The 14,781-nt window shown below is 38.4% G+C and overlaps 1 protein-coding gene across 2 annotated transcripts in view; it reads right to left on the bottom strand.

Annotated features, from left to right (window-relative positions):
• sfswap (splicing factor SWAP) overlaps positions 1–13,837 on the bottom strand; it is a 62,056-nt gene extending 48,219 nt beyond the window's left edge. The window contains exons 1-3 of one of the 2 annotated variants that reach the window (XM_011481916.1): positions 13,399–13,837; positions 11,956–12,119; positions 191–322 (exon numbers count right to left, since the gene is read on the bottom strand). In XM_011481916.1, coding sequence (XP_011480218.1) covers positions 191–322; positions 11,956–12,119; positions 13,399–13,598 — 496 coding nt within the window. In that variant the 5' untranslated portion in view covers positions 13,599–13,837. Of the gene's footprint in view, positions 1–190; positions 323–11,955; positions 12,120–12,502 lie in introns of both variants that reach the window. The other variant, XM_020707781.1, reaches the window with a different exon arrangement.
• Between the last annotated feature and the right edge of the window lie 944 nt (positions 13,838–14,781).

Genomic DNA, 14,781 nt, shown 5'->3' with positions numbered 1-14,781 from the left:
TAAAAGAAGGAAAAAAAACAACAACAGAAAGATTCTTTAAGGCCATTTATAAACAAGGTGATTTAGCTACAGAAGCAGAACTGCTGCCTCTATAAACCACCTGCTCCTGCTTCTGTAAATGTCTGTGCTACATAAAGGAAGTTTTATATTCTGTTTGCCCCAACACATCTCTTAGACGTGGCAAACTTACCGGACAACCTGTTGGCCTCCTCCTCTTCTGTGGGCTGTGAGGGGTCGTAGTAGTCGGCGCTGTATTTGAAGGCCACCGCGTTGTAAGTCCCTTCATCGGCCAGAGCTTCACTCAGTCGTTTGTACTCTTCCTCTGGGGATGAAATATTCACCGAGCATTTTTAAAAGTCAGTACAAAAACTGGAAATTATTTACTATGCAACGTTCAATTTTTAAGTGGTTCGTTTACATAATTTAGGTAGATAGATATGACAATTTCAGGTGTTTAAAATCTGGTAAAAAATGAAAAGTTTTAACTTCCAAATTTTGTGTTGTTATCAAGGTTGTCCAAAAAAAAAAGTGTCAAATGAGACTTTGGAACTAAAAGTATCGAATTACATAAATGCCAAAAATTGAAAGGGCGTAAAGACAACTAAGCGGGCGTATTTAGAAACTGAGTGAGTGAACCTTAAAACTGTGATGGCGCAATTCTAACCAAGCGACCCCGTATTTTACAACTGAACGGCTGAAATCCTAACTGAGCAGTGATCCTCCTCGGTCAGTTCTCCTTTGCGCCCTCACCTGGATTTACGCTCAGTGATAAGGGGGCGTTTTTGTCACTTGGGGGCGGCATTCAGGGGTGTGTTTATCACTTAGGGGCAGGAACCTTTCTGGTTGATCTGATTTGCATGCCAAGCAGCGGGGCGGGACTTTAATTTTGGGGCTTTAATAGAAATCGAACGGCGGCTGTAACGTGGATTAAAAGCATTAAAACGGTAACAAATGCAGTGAATTTCACATGAGAAAAACATACAGCACAGAAAAACCCGCTGCACTTTCTTACCTTAGTTTTGGGTCGTTGGTTAATGTTTTAATCCACGTTACATCCGCGTTTTTTTTTCTATGATTGCTTCTAACAGGGGGGACAAACAAGTTTCTCTAACTGTGATAGTCAAAGAGCCACACCACACACTGACCTGCCAGACAGACACACAATTAAAGCCATATTATTTCTCATAACCCCCTCCTCTCCTTACAACAGCACTGGATTAAACGGCGCCGTTTCAGTTTTGAGTGTTTTTTCTGTATTTAACGTTAACACACATACCGGTGAAACGTGCACGCTGGTGTGTGTTTAAAAAAGGCAGCGAGCGCAAAACTGAGTTGGTTGTGATTTATTTTTACAGTCATCAATCAGCATTTATAATCCATCAAAGTCCTCATCTTCTGTATCTGGAACAGCTGGACTACATCTCTATCAAACACGCCAGCTTCCCTTTCCTCATGATCATCAGACTCCGTCTCTTTGCCGTGCGGCTCCAAACAACAGTGAAAGCAGACGCGTCAGGCCAAGTTTAAGTCCTACAGTCCCAAAATGTGGCGTAACTCGCCCGTTGCTGCGTCCCGGTAAGGGGGGACGATGGACAGCATTTCACGGTCATCTGCTGGAAGTAGCAGCGCTCAGCCTCGAGTCGATCTTCCAACACAGGCCTTTCCTTTTCCGCGGAAACTCAGCAGCTGCTGCGTCTTCTTGTCTTGTCGGAGTTAGTTTTCCAGCGTTCTCACTTGTGAACCATGGATTCATTATTTTAAATTCTCTGGCAGCTGAGGTTCGATAAGTTAGAAAGATCTTCAAAGATTCAGACTTCCTGCTTCAATAACTCTTCTGATCAACGTTCAAATATGTCAGCAAGTATCTCAATCCTTTTGTATTAACACAGAGAGTGAACCACAAATGCATTTCTAAAGAAAAAAGATCGTTTTTTTGCCTTTTAATCAGAATTGTTCGCTTTAAACTGTGAATGCAGACATGCAGCAGCCGGCTGCCAAGAGACCGTCAACAAAGTGCAACCTCTGAACTGTGAAACACCACTGTGTAAAAATCAATAATCTTACAAAAAAATCATAAAATTATAAAGCATATTCTTGTTACAATACCTATTTTGTAGGAAAGTCCATCTTTATTTTATCTTGTTGCATATACTTTTTCAAATTTTAATAGATATGAATCATGACTAAAGTTATCAGTAACTTGACATGACCTTATTGTCATACTAAAATAAAGAATGTCAATAGTTCACTTTGTTTATTTATAGGAATTTTTCATATTTACAAATGGATCAGATTTGGTCAAAAATCCTCAATAGCTCTGAAGATGCCAGATTTTTTTTTTTGCAAAATCTTTATTTTAGTAGGAAAATATAATATAATAAAATAAAATAAGGTCATGATTAATCAGTACAGGAAGTTTTGTGTCAGTAACTACAGCATCTTCAAAGCCATTGAGCATTTTTGACCACATCTGATCAATATTTCAATATGAAAAATTCCTAACAATAAACAACGTGAATTATGACATAATCTTTGTTGCAGTAGGACGATGAGGTCATGATTACTCAGTACAGGAGGTTTGGTGACAGAAGCTTTAGTATCTTCAGAGCTATAGTGCATTTATGTTATGATTCATGTCTCTATTAAATTTTAACTTTGACTTTCTAACAAAAATTAGTATAATAAATAATAATGTAGCATGACTATGCTGACGAGTCTTCATTACCAGTTCATATAAATATAGACATTTATTCGCTTTTTAAAAGTTCACTGATTTTGACAGAATGCTGTTTCACAGAGGTTGCACTTTGTTGACGGTCCCTTGGCAGCCGGCTCGCTGCTCTGTTTGCATTCACAGCTTGAAACGAACAATTCTGATTAAAAGGCAATAAAAACGAATTTTTTTCTTTAAAAATGCTTTTGTAGTTCACTCTCTGTGTTAATACAAAATGAGTGAGATACTTGCTGACACATTTGAACGTTTATCAGAAGAGTTATTGAAGCAGGAAGTCCGAATCTGTGAAGATCTAATTTAACCGAACTGCTTCTGGTCTATTCCCGTGTTCCTCCGCGTAGCTGATAGCTGCAGTTTAAACTATGCCTCATAATCGTGTCTCTTTGCATTTCCAGGGTTTCCAAACGAAGTTGTTCTGCATTATTCACATATCTGCTCCTTTGTACTATGGGGGGGGGGGGGGGGGGGGGTCTTCTTTCACGGCCTTATGGTTGTGAAAGTAGTGAATATAGAAAATATGATAAAAGGCAGAGGGCCGCACGCAGCTCAAGAGCCGCCTGTTAACCCCCCCACCCCCCCCGCACTGAAAATGAAGGTCCCGCCCCTCTGCCTCGCCGATAGGCCATGCAAATTTCAGCCAATCAGATCAACCAGAAAGGTTCCTGCCCCAAAAGTGACAAAAACGCCCCTTAACACTGAGCGTAAATCCACATGAGCGCGCAAAAAGGAATTGACCGCGCAAGATCACTTCTCAGTTAGAATTGCGCCTGCGCGGTTTTAAGGTTCACTCACTCAGTTTCTAAATACGCCCGCTTAGTTGTCTTTACGCCCTTTCACTTATTGGCAGATTTGTAATTCCATAAAAAAGTCACCAGAAATTCATCTTAGTCAGGCAAATACCCTGGTGCCACATCAACAAATCACTCAACGTAAAACCACGTTACAGCTCAAAACAACAATTAAAAAAGCAAAACAAATATACAGGTTTCCCTTATCGCCAGGGATAAGTTCCATAAATATTCAGCGATAGGTGAAACTAGGATTTCAGATGTTTTAAGGCTGTAAAGCTCCTCACTGCACACTTCTCAGACAGACATGAACATTTTCAGACTTTTCTCTCTCGTTTAAACTCTCAAAGTTCAAACCTTTGTAGACAATAATTCCAGCATTATAAAATGAAAAAGATCTGATCGCGATTAAAGATGTATGTAACTAAATGCATCCTGTTTCAGAGACACTGCACGGAAGAGATGAGCTCAACAGCCAATCAGTAAGCAGAACACAGTGCGCTGATTACAAAAAAGTAAAAGTAAATAAATAAATAAATATATAAAAAAGATCTGAGCCAAAAAAAGATTTTGAAAACTAAAGTAGTTTCCAGAAATAAAGATGAAATGTTAAAAAAATGAAACAAACAAAGAAACCACAAAAGGTTGGTATTATGGTGGCAGGTCGCCCAATGATTGAAGGGTCGGCAGTTCGATCCCCCCAGTCAACTGTTGTGTGTCCTTGGACAAGACACTTCACCCTCCTTGCCTCCAGTGTTGCTCCACTGGTGTGTGAATGTGTGTGAATGTCCCGGTGATGGTCAGAGGGGCTGTAGGCGTGAACTGGCAGCCACGCCTCTGTCAGTCATTTTTCTTTTTTGTACAGTTTGAGTGTAAATGAAGGCTGTATGATATTCCAAACATTTGTTTTGATCAGAGTGGGATGCTTACATACATTAGAATTAAAGTTACTAATTAAAGTTACGTCAGCCCTGTCAGCCAGGGCAGCTGTGGCTACATCAGTAGTTCACCATCACCAAGAAGGAATGAGGAGTGAATGAATAATGGACACACTGTAGGCTCTTTGAGCGTCTGGAAGAGCACAAAAAAATCCAATCCATTATCATTATTATGGGACACCACTGACTGGACAATGGTCTGAAATTTTGGAAGAAGGAAAAAAAAAACGGAAAGCAGAAGGATGTTTTGGCCAAACTGTTGTAAAGAGTTCACTGAGAATTGGGTGAGGCTTTGCCATGGGTAAGTAAATTGTATCATCTATGTTAGATATCAGCTTGTACATTTTGGAAGTGAGCTTTGGATTTTTAAGGTCAATGGAATGTGTTACTGTATGGGGGAAGGTCTAGGTCTAATTGGGTCAAGCAGAATTTAGTGCTTATAGCTGATTTAAGTTGCTGATATTCTAGAAATTTGTTTTAACTAATCCGATAGATTGAGGATAACGTTGGGAGGGACATAAATGTTCTGTTCTGAATTATATGCTGAAACTGATGGATCCCTTTGTACTTCCATGAAGCAAAGTGAATCATAAAATAAATAAATAAATAAATAAATTAATTAATTAATTAAAGCCGAAAGCGGCGTTGTATGGCCCGCAGACGCAACCCGCCTTCCACGCCCAACTCTACGCACCACCGCTGCTCTCACTGCCCACAAATAAAAAGCTAGTCAAGGCTGCGTTTGCTAATTATGCTAACGTAGCTAACGTAGCTAAAAATGCTAGCATTGCGATCAGCATCATCAACTCTATCAGAAAAACACATTACGTAAAATGCTAATTATGCTAACTATGCTAGCTATGCTAATGTGGCTAAAATCTCTAGCATAGCGATCAGCATCATTAATTGACTCAGAAAAACACATTATCTAAAATGCTAATTATGCTAACTATGCTAGCTATGCTAATGTGGCTAAAAGTGCTAGCATAGCGATCACCATCATTAACTGACTCAGAAAAACACATTACGTAAAATGCTACTTATGCTAACTATGCTAGTTATGCTAACATAGCTAAAAGTGCTAGCATTGCGATCAGCATCATCAATCGACTCAGTGAAACACATTCCTCCATTGGTGAAAGCTATATGTCATAAGTTTATAAAAAACCCACTTTTTCCAAAATGGCGGCTTTTCTGTTGTTTTTATCTCCATAACAACCATTTTATGTTTTGGTCCCCTCAGGAGGACGAACAGATTGACGTCAGTTTCAGACAAATCGGTAAAAGTAAACTTTTTGTCGTCCTTAGCAACAGTGGTTTTATGATAGCCACGCCATCATTCCTTAAATGTCCATATCCAGTGTTTTTCAATGTATTCAGTTTCAGGCATGAATGCATGCATTCAATTTTCACTGTATTGTATTGAAAGGCATGGGAGTTATAACAGTGCGCCACTTTGCTAGCTTGCCACGCGCACGCCGTTCAAAATCTACAACTTCTACTTCCAACATTTTTTCCACAGTAGCTTGCCATTGATGCCCAAAAAGTTTCGAAACAATCGATAAAAATTCCAAAGACAAGTTTACGTTTGAATTCGGCGGTAAAGGTGTTTCTTATATAAAATTCAAGATGGCTGCCTTTTTCCGAGGTCAAAGGTCGAAAAAACTCCAGAGATGATTGTAGACTTACACTATGGACATGTGAATGAAATTTCGTGAAAATCCCTGGAAAAAAAGTTCATTTTTCCATGTTGTGTAATAACGCGAAAATGGCGAAATTGCAGATTTTGGCACAAAATGGCCGCCAAACAGTAGGTCGTGTCACCATCCCGTAATGATTTCAAAACTTTCTTTAGATATCGCGAACAAGGGTAGATTGGTTTCGTTTGGCGATTCTCAAAAAAAAGTTCCGAATTTTTTCGTTTTTGCCGAGTCGGCACATTTTTTTGCGACGTTTTTTTGCTTACCACGCCCACATTCCTTTATCGATCTTGTCGTGCGTGACATCGTTTTGTTCAGCGCGGGCCGGGGAATTGCATATTTCCTCTTCACAACATTCCGGTGAAAAATTTGCGAGCTAGCTAAGATGGCAATGGTTGCGAGCTCGCCACGCGCACGCCGTTCAAAATCTGCAACTTCTAATTCCAACATTTTGTCCAGAGTAGCTGGCCGTTGATGCCCGAAAAGTTACGAGACGATTGATGAAAATTCCAACGACGAGTTTTCGTTTGTATCTGGTGCTAAAGGTGCTTTTTTGAGAAAATTACAGATGGCGGCCTTTTCCCAAGGTCAAAGGTCAAGGACACTTCTGTGGTGTTGGTAGACTGGAGCTGGCAGCAAGTGTGTGCAATTGCGTGAAAATCGCTCAAACAAAAGTGTCGTTTCCCCATATCGTGGGAAAACACGAAAATCGCCAATTCTCAGAGTTCGCCACAAAATGGCCGCCAAGCCGTAGGTCGGGTGGCCGCCCCGTAATGATTTCAAAACTTCTTTGGGATATCCCCGACACGTGTGTTTTGGTTTCGCGACTGTATTTTGAAGTACATTTTGTTGGGCCCCATACGCGATTTTCGGCCCATTCATTTTTTTGACGGGATCGCTGGCCGTGATGTCATCGTCTTCGGGGGGGTGACGTTGACTCTGTGGAAAATTCATTTGCAATTTATCCCAGGTGTGTGCACGTTTTGGTGACTTTTCGAGCATGCGGCGGGGGTCACATTCTCGCTGAAAGGCGGCGAAGTCGTCGTTCCAACTGCGAAAACAATATGGTCCTTGCAGTCAGTGACTGCTGCTGCGGGCCATAATAAATAAATAAATAAAAGAGAGAATTGGGTGTGGCCGTGGTCAGAAAGCTCAAGAAATATTGTTAAAAAAGTGACCAAACAAACAAACATTCTTTTTTTAACATTTCATTTGTAATAACTGGAAATTAACTTTGTTTACCAAAATGTTTCCCTTTTTATTATGGCCCGCAGCACTCATTTTTATTTCACTTTTTTGGAATAGTTTTGTTTTCCTTCGATCTATGCTTTTTTTTCTGGAATTTTGTTTGGATTTCTAAAATTGATCATGTTTTTATCATTTGTTTTCCTTTTAATTTTTTCTTTTTTAATTTTAATTTTTGCATTGAGTGATTTGTTTGATGTGATTTGCACTTCAGGGCCACCGTAAGAAAAGGGCCTTTCCATTAGATTGAATGGGAAGTTGGCATTAGAGTGAGTGAAATTCAGAGTCACAACAGTTTGCTCCAAGCCATCGATTCCGTGCACAGACCCAAGATACCAAACCTGCCTTTTAGCCTTCTAGAGACATTCAGCCTGCACTTGCAGAAAAATACCCAAAATGCACACTAAAGCTTTTGATTATTCTGGATAGTTATATGGATATTACAAAGGGACATGGGCTCTAAGCTTAATGATGTGCAATTGTACAAAGCAGCAAGGAAACAAAAAAACATAATTCAGTTGATGCTTTTACACACATTTACGGAGCAGGGCTGACTCAAGTAATGAAATCCCTTTTAAAATTCTTCTTGGTTGATGCCCTTTCATTTCACAAATGTGCAATAGGCTGAGTATATGGGCTCAGGCCCCCCAGGTTCAAGGGCATAGCAGTCTGCAGATGAAGCATCTGCAGCATTAAGAGTGGAGAACATAAACGGACTCGTTCTGTCCTGCCAGTTCAGAGAGAAGACATTATATTTCACTTAAAGCGGCAGAGCAGTCATCAAGTTTGTCTTTCAAATGGGGGCTTCGCCGTCAAAACACCCTGCTTTACTTCCACGTGAAATGGGATCCCAAATGTAAGAGAGCCCAAATTGATTTCAATGGCGGCTCTTACGGGCTCATAGCCGGTCCATTTTGCAGACATCAAGCGGAAAAAAGGTCTTAAAAAGAGGGGCGGGGCTGCACACGGCCAACATTTAGATGCACTTAAGGAACAGTTTTTGGAGCAGAGCAACTACATTATCGACATGGTTCAGCCGAGCAAAATGAAGTCGTTTCAGAAAAGAAAAACATGTCATGACAGGAATCACAAACCTGATCCAATATGTGACATATTTTGTCCAAATGCCAAATATTTCCAAATATTGTTCCTCTTACATTTCATGGCTGTCTGTAACAAACGTTTGTTCAGCATCTCCAGGATTAGCAGGAAAATTCAGATCCAAGTGGTCAGACAGACTCTCGCTTGGTTTGCTCTGCACTGTCGTTTTATACTGTAACTTTTATTCAGTCTATTGCTCATTCCAAGTGACCATTATTTCTAGCCAGAGGAACCCGTGTTTAGCTCATGATGTTGACACTGGATTCTTCCCATCTGATACTATTGCATGTCTGCCACCTAGTTGGAAGAGGCTAGGTGTGAAATTTTAAAGCAGTGCAAATCTTGCTCTAGACATTTTTTTCACAGCTCTATTCCGATGTGTGAAAGATTTGATGTCACATAATTCTGTCTAGGCGCAAAACACAATTATTATTATGCATCATGATCAATTTTCAAACGTTAACAGGGATGACATCCATATGTCACCACCAAATCCCAGTCCCTAATTGGTCAAAATTTGACCTGGTTTAACTTTCAATGTAAATTCAATGGCCATATGTTTGGTACGTCTTAACCCTTGTGCTATCTTAGATGACCCCACCCTTACATTGGCGTGTTCTCCCTACCATGACAAAGGTGGATAAAGGTGGAAAGATTTCATGTAATCCATGGACACCAGTGAAGATCACAAATCATTGAAGAAAAAAGGTTCAGAGCACTGTCTAGTGGGTCTAGATGACCCAACTCCCAACATTAAAGTACCTTGGAGGCACGTTAACGTTGGGAGTGGGGTCATCTGGACCCCACAAAATATCACAAGGGTTAAAAAAGTGCGTAGTTACACGCGAACGTTAGAGCTTTGGATGCTGTGCGTTTACATGGACTTTTCATCAAACGTGATTGCTTGAAGAAGCGATGCAGAGGGTGGAGTTAACGTAGTTTTAGTTCTCATGTATCTAAGCATCCAACTCTAATCAAAACAAATGTGTTTGGAATATCGTACAACCTTCATTTACACTCAAACTATACAAAAAAAAGAAAATCGGAGTTAAAGTGTCACTATGTTTATTTTGTTGAAGTGCCAAATTTTATTTGGCAAAGATTTAGCATAAACTACATTTAATGAACTTCTGTCATTTAATTTGTGATTTCTTTTGTCTGAATTTGACTTGCATGCATAAATCTGTTTCATTTCACCTGTTTTCTTCCCAACTGCTGACTTTCTACAAAGATTTGGTTTTTACCTTCAGCTCTTCAGGTTTGTTCAATCGAATTCTTTCAAAGTTAATTACATATTTTTTTACTTTGTTTGATCCATAATCCATTTTCACGTCTCCTCCAATATAAATTCCTCTACCTTCTTAAAAAAATTGAATTTCTATTACCTTCCCTGTGCCTGACCCTCACTAAACTCTTAACTTTGTGTGTTTATTTTCATTTCCTGTTTGAACATTTTGAACAGTGGTATAGAATTCAAATGGCCTTATCTGAAGACGTCTAACAACACAGGGAAAATGACGTGATAACAGGAATTCGTTTGATAACACATTAATGATTGTTTTTCTCTATCAAACCATTTAAGTGTTGCTCTCTGCAAAAAGCATTACATTGATGTTCACTTTATCCCTCAGAGATTCCCATTTTTTATGAAACTGGTTAGAGTCTCTGCATCCAAATGTACTTTTCCAAGCACGTTGCTTTGTACATTTCGAGTTTAAAGCAACAAGAGAAGCTTTACTATTAAATTATATACATAGTTTAGGTTTACACTTGGAAAAAAAATCCCTACAACCCTTTAAATATTACGATTTTTTTCCTTTTGAACTTTTTTGTTTCTTTTTAATTTTTTTATGTCATTTGACGGGATTATGTTTCTTAACAAATTAAAAAGCTTTTAGCGTAACCTCCACATAATTATGAAAAGTTCTAAAGAACAGGCACAAATAACAAAAATGTATCTTCAATCCCGTTTAGTCATGTTAAGCGACTGAAAGGAATGAGTTTCACTTTAGGTGTTCAGAGCTAAACTTTTGTCACTTTGTAAACTCTCTTTTGGGAGTTTTGTGTCCTTGGTCCTTCTGTACATTTACTACAATATATTAGTACTTAATGTTTAACTCAAACTGACCTGGAAAACATTGAGCAAAACACATACATTGTCTGTTCTTTAGAAAAGGAAAACATCTGGAAAAACCTTTAGTGAATCTGGAAAGTTTTTTACAGCATTCAATCTTCCCACACCATTTTATTTCATTAAAAATATTTTATAAACTTTATAAAAGTTACGTTTGAAATACAGAAGTAGTTCACACAAGTGAATACAAGAAAAGTAAAAAAAACTTTGTCCCGAAACTCAACAAAAAACGTCTATTCATGGCTTTTCATCAACTGTTCTCTCTGGTCTGTAGTCAAGTAGCAGTAAGCCAGGGGTGGGCAATTCCAGGCCTCGAGGGCCGGTGTGTCTGCATGATTTCCAGATAGTCTTGCCCTACTCATGGCTGATTACCTGGTTCAGGTGTGTCCAGCCAATTAGAACATGCCAGAGCAGGGTATGCTGGAAAACATGCAGGAATGCGGCCCTCAGTGCCCACCTCTGCAGTAAGCCGACTACCCCCACAACATGATGCTGCCACCACTGTGCTTCACTGTAATGAATGATGTTAGTAAGATTCTTTTGGTTCACTTGGCACTGATGTTAAAGAGTTGACTTGGAGAATTTTGTTTCTAATAGCCTGAGAGTCTTTCAGGTTTAACTAACTCCAGATGGTTCCGCATCACCTCTCACTAAGGAGTGGTTTCTGTAAAGAAACTTTTCCTCTCTACACATAGGAAATAGTGCTCTGACTGGTCGATCATGAAATTCTTGGTTTCCCTCTGACAATTGCTCAAGTCGGATGGTTGAAGAGCTCTACAAAAATTCCTTGTGGTTTTAGACTTCCTCCATTATGGACAAGTGATCCGCTAAGCTTATGGGAACCTTTGTGGCACCGCTCCCTTCCCCACATTCGTGCCCCGAGACAACCTTGTCTTGGAGGTCTAAAAAAATGTCTTTTGGTTTTCACGTTTGCTCTAACATTTACTGTCATGTAAGCGATCTTACAGCTTAGGAATATAAAGATGTACCTCAAACAAAAAAGCGACAGAAACTTTCCAGATGAACTGTGGGATCCAAATATTACAAGTTTCTGTATTCTTTGCTCTAAAACATGTTTTTATTCTATTAAGTTGCAACATTTGATAAAAGAAAACAAGAGGGTTTAATAAAAAAAAAAATCAAGAAACTTAAGTGTCAATAAACCCAAACTTGGATGCTATATTTATAACAAACAATTAGCAGAGAGGCTTAAAGCAGCGTTTATTAAACTGTTATGTCAAGATAATACTGAAATAACTTAAAATGTGGAAGGATTGTTTGTGTGTTTAATAGTCTGAAGTGTTAAGAAACTCACCTTGTCTAGCCTCCTCCTCTAAGAGGTCAGTGTGCAGAGCCAGGTACCTCTCTTCATCACAAAGGGCCTCAATCCTGGCCTCCTCTTCTGACAGCTGGTAGGATGTATTCCATGACCCGCTGTCATACTCTGACAGGTCATGTAAGTGACCACGGCCATCGTATCTGTTGAATGATAAACAGGATTAGAGAAAAGGGAGTCGACACATTTTTGACTAATATGATTGTGGGACATAAAAAAAAACCAATTATACAAGATTTCAACTTTATGTTTTCAGAGAATGTTCTACAAGCCTAAAATTTGGTTGTTGTTGTTTTAATACAACATATAAGTATTTTCTATTAATATGGTCTTTTAGTTTTTTTTTTCCCAATCCAGGACCCTTCATATGAATAAAGAAGAAAAATGGAAGAAAAAAAAAATAAAAAGAAAACAATAACAACTCGCCTCTTACCTTACAGGGTTCAAATCCCCCCCTGTAACATTCATCATTACTTCTACATCTGCAAAGAAAGTTACATTCACACAAACCCGAGCACATAAATACCTATCCGTAAGAACCCAAATGGACGACATTTTCCAAGGTTCGTCCCTCTACGGCATCGCTCTGTTGTAGTTTCTTCATGGAGACAAAGAAATGGGAGGCTGTGGAGGGCATTCGGGGTTTGGAAGGACCCCTAAGCCTAACTTGCTGGGGAAAAACCGGGTTATGTGATAAAGACACACATACAAACTGTGCACAAATGAAATATAAGCTGGGTCACTGCAGACCAAGGTGATTTAAATGTTTAAAATATGGGAAACTATAGTGTTTTCTATATAAAGCATATTACCTATATATTCACTTTAAAAAAGGTGATTTTTTAACTGAGTGAAAGCACAAACCAGATTAATATTTTGAACCACCTTGATTACAGGGACCCATTCCGGTTAGATTTTGCTCTAATGTTGCAAAATACAACAAGGCATTTGAAACACCTCAACATTTAAGGCAAGAAGAAAATGACAGGAAAAAAATATAAAGTTAGGCAAAACTTTAATGCAAATATTCAATATAAAACTGATATCTCCACAGGAAGTTCTCCAAACATGCTAAAATGCAAAGCCTACTTTAAAAAGGACACAAAATAGTTCAAATATGGAAAAATAATTTATTGATTTCCATTTTAGTTTTGCTTTCAGTGTGCGCATGCGTATTTATAGGCCTGTTGAGGCTAACTTTAGCCATCTGCATGTTAGCATGTTATTGTAGATATCAGACAACATTTGTTGAAAGTTCAAGACATCATAAGACAAGTTAGCAGGAAGAAAGCATCTCATTGTTTGTCATGTACAGGTTTTCCAAAGCTTACGGCATAAAACATCCGACTTGTCCCTTGAATTTTGAAACAGGCTAGCAGAGATGGTTAGCATAAGGTTTCGGTCTAAGTTTGTTCAACCGACCTATCAATCATGATGCTCTTGTCCCCCATCCATGGGATAAGATGCTTTCCATATTCGTGGTAAAGAGCCTTTTCGTCATCCCGGAACAGTTTGCAGGCATAGCCGAAAACAAGCAGGTCGGCGTATTTGTCGCTGTCGCTCACATCCTTCTTCGCTGGTTTGTTGTTGTGGTCCCTCTTTGCAGCTCCGCGCCGATACATCTTCGAAACACTTAAAAAATAGATACTGGCCTTAAAAAATGAGTACTGACAGTACAGTGATGGCGTTGTGGTGAGCAGAAGGCAGGCAGTTATCCCAATGTATTAATAAACTCCAACAGTTCATCGAAGAGCCTGCAACCTGACTCTGCAGAGGGCCGCCATGCTGTTAAGAAAGTAAATTAAACGGCGCAGCTAGTCAGCACTTTCTATGCAATTCTAAAACGTTAATAAAATGACTTCAACCTGTAAAATTTAGTATGTTATGTAGAATATTATACCTAAAAAATTTAAATGTAGAGTAACGATTTGTTTACTTTATTTGATTTTATTTTAATTGGCGAAAGTGTTACGAACAACTGCTTGGTGAATGTTGTTTATGGAAACAACCGAAGTTGCCAATTAAAAAAACGAGGAAAAAAGTGATTAGGTTGATACGTTTTATTTTATACACATAAACTGAATTATTAAATTTGTGTATCATTACCAGATATGATTTTCTGTTTAGCTATTGCGGTTTAGTGTTGAACCTGTTAGAAATCGCTATAAGCCATTTCGATGAAGAAACGTGTTCAACTTTTAGTTATTTTTTTTATTTTTGTATCCGTCACTTCAATATTGGTGATCCTGCAACGTTTAACAGATTGATAAAACATGTAATAATGATGATGACGATAATAATAATATTAGTAGTAGTAGTATTGTTATTATTATTATATAAAATAATCATTTTCTAATAACAGTAATTTTTATTATTATAAAACGTGACTATAATATATTTAGGAAAGCGTTAGAAATAATAAGGATAGAAAATCATTTTATTTTAACCCTATAAACAAAATTTATTTATAAAAAGAAATGTACAACTATTTACACTTACATCATGCTTAATCACATGATCTTTAAACATCACTATTTATACACTAGTTTTATTTATTTATTATTATTCTATGGTTCTTGTGGACAAAAGAAAATTACAACATTAAAAAAAGTATTTTAGGTGGTTTGGGTAAGAACTGAGGTCATTATACTGGATCCTAAAAACCTCAGAGATGCTCTGTCTGCTCAGACAGTCTCCCTTTATGGTGTAAGTATAGCCTCCAATTCCACAGTTAGAAACCTTGGGGTTTTTTTTGACCAGGATTTATCATTTAAGGTTCACATATCTCAGGCACGTAGAACTACA

Source organism: Oryzias latipes, chromosome 12 (genome assembly GCF_002234675.1).
Source record: "Oryzias latipes chromosome 12, ASM223467v1".
In the NCBI taxonomy this organism is placed as follows: domain Eukaryota; kingdom Metazoa; phylum Chordata; class Actinopteri; order Beloniformes; family Adrianichthyidae; genus Oryzias; species Oryzias latipes.
Note: the sequence above shows the minus strand (reverse complement) of the source record. Positions and strands in the feature narration are given on the sequence as shown.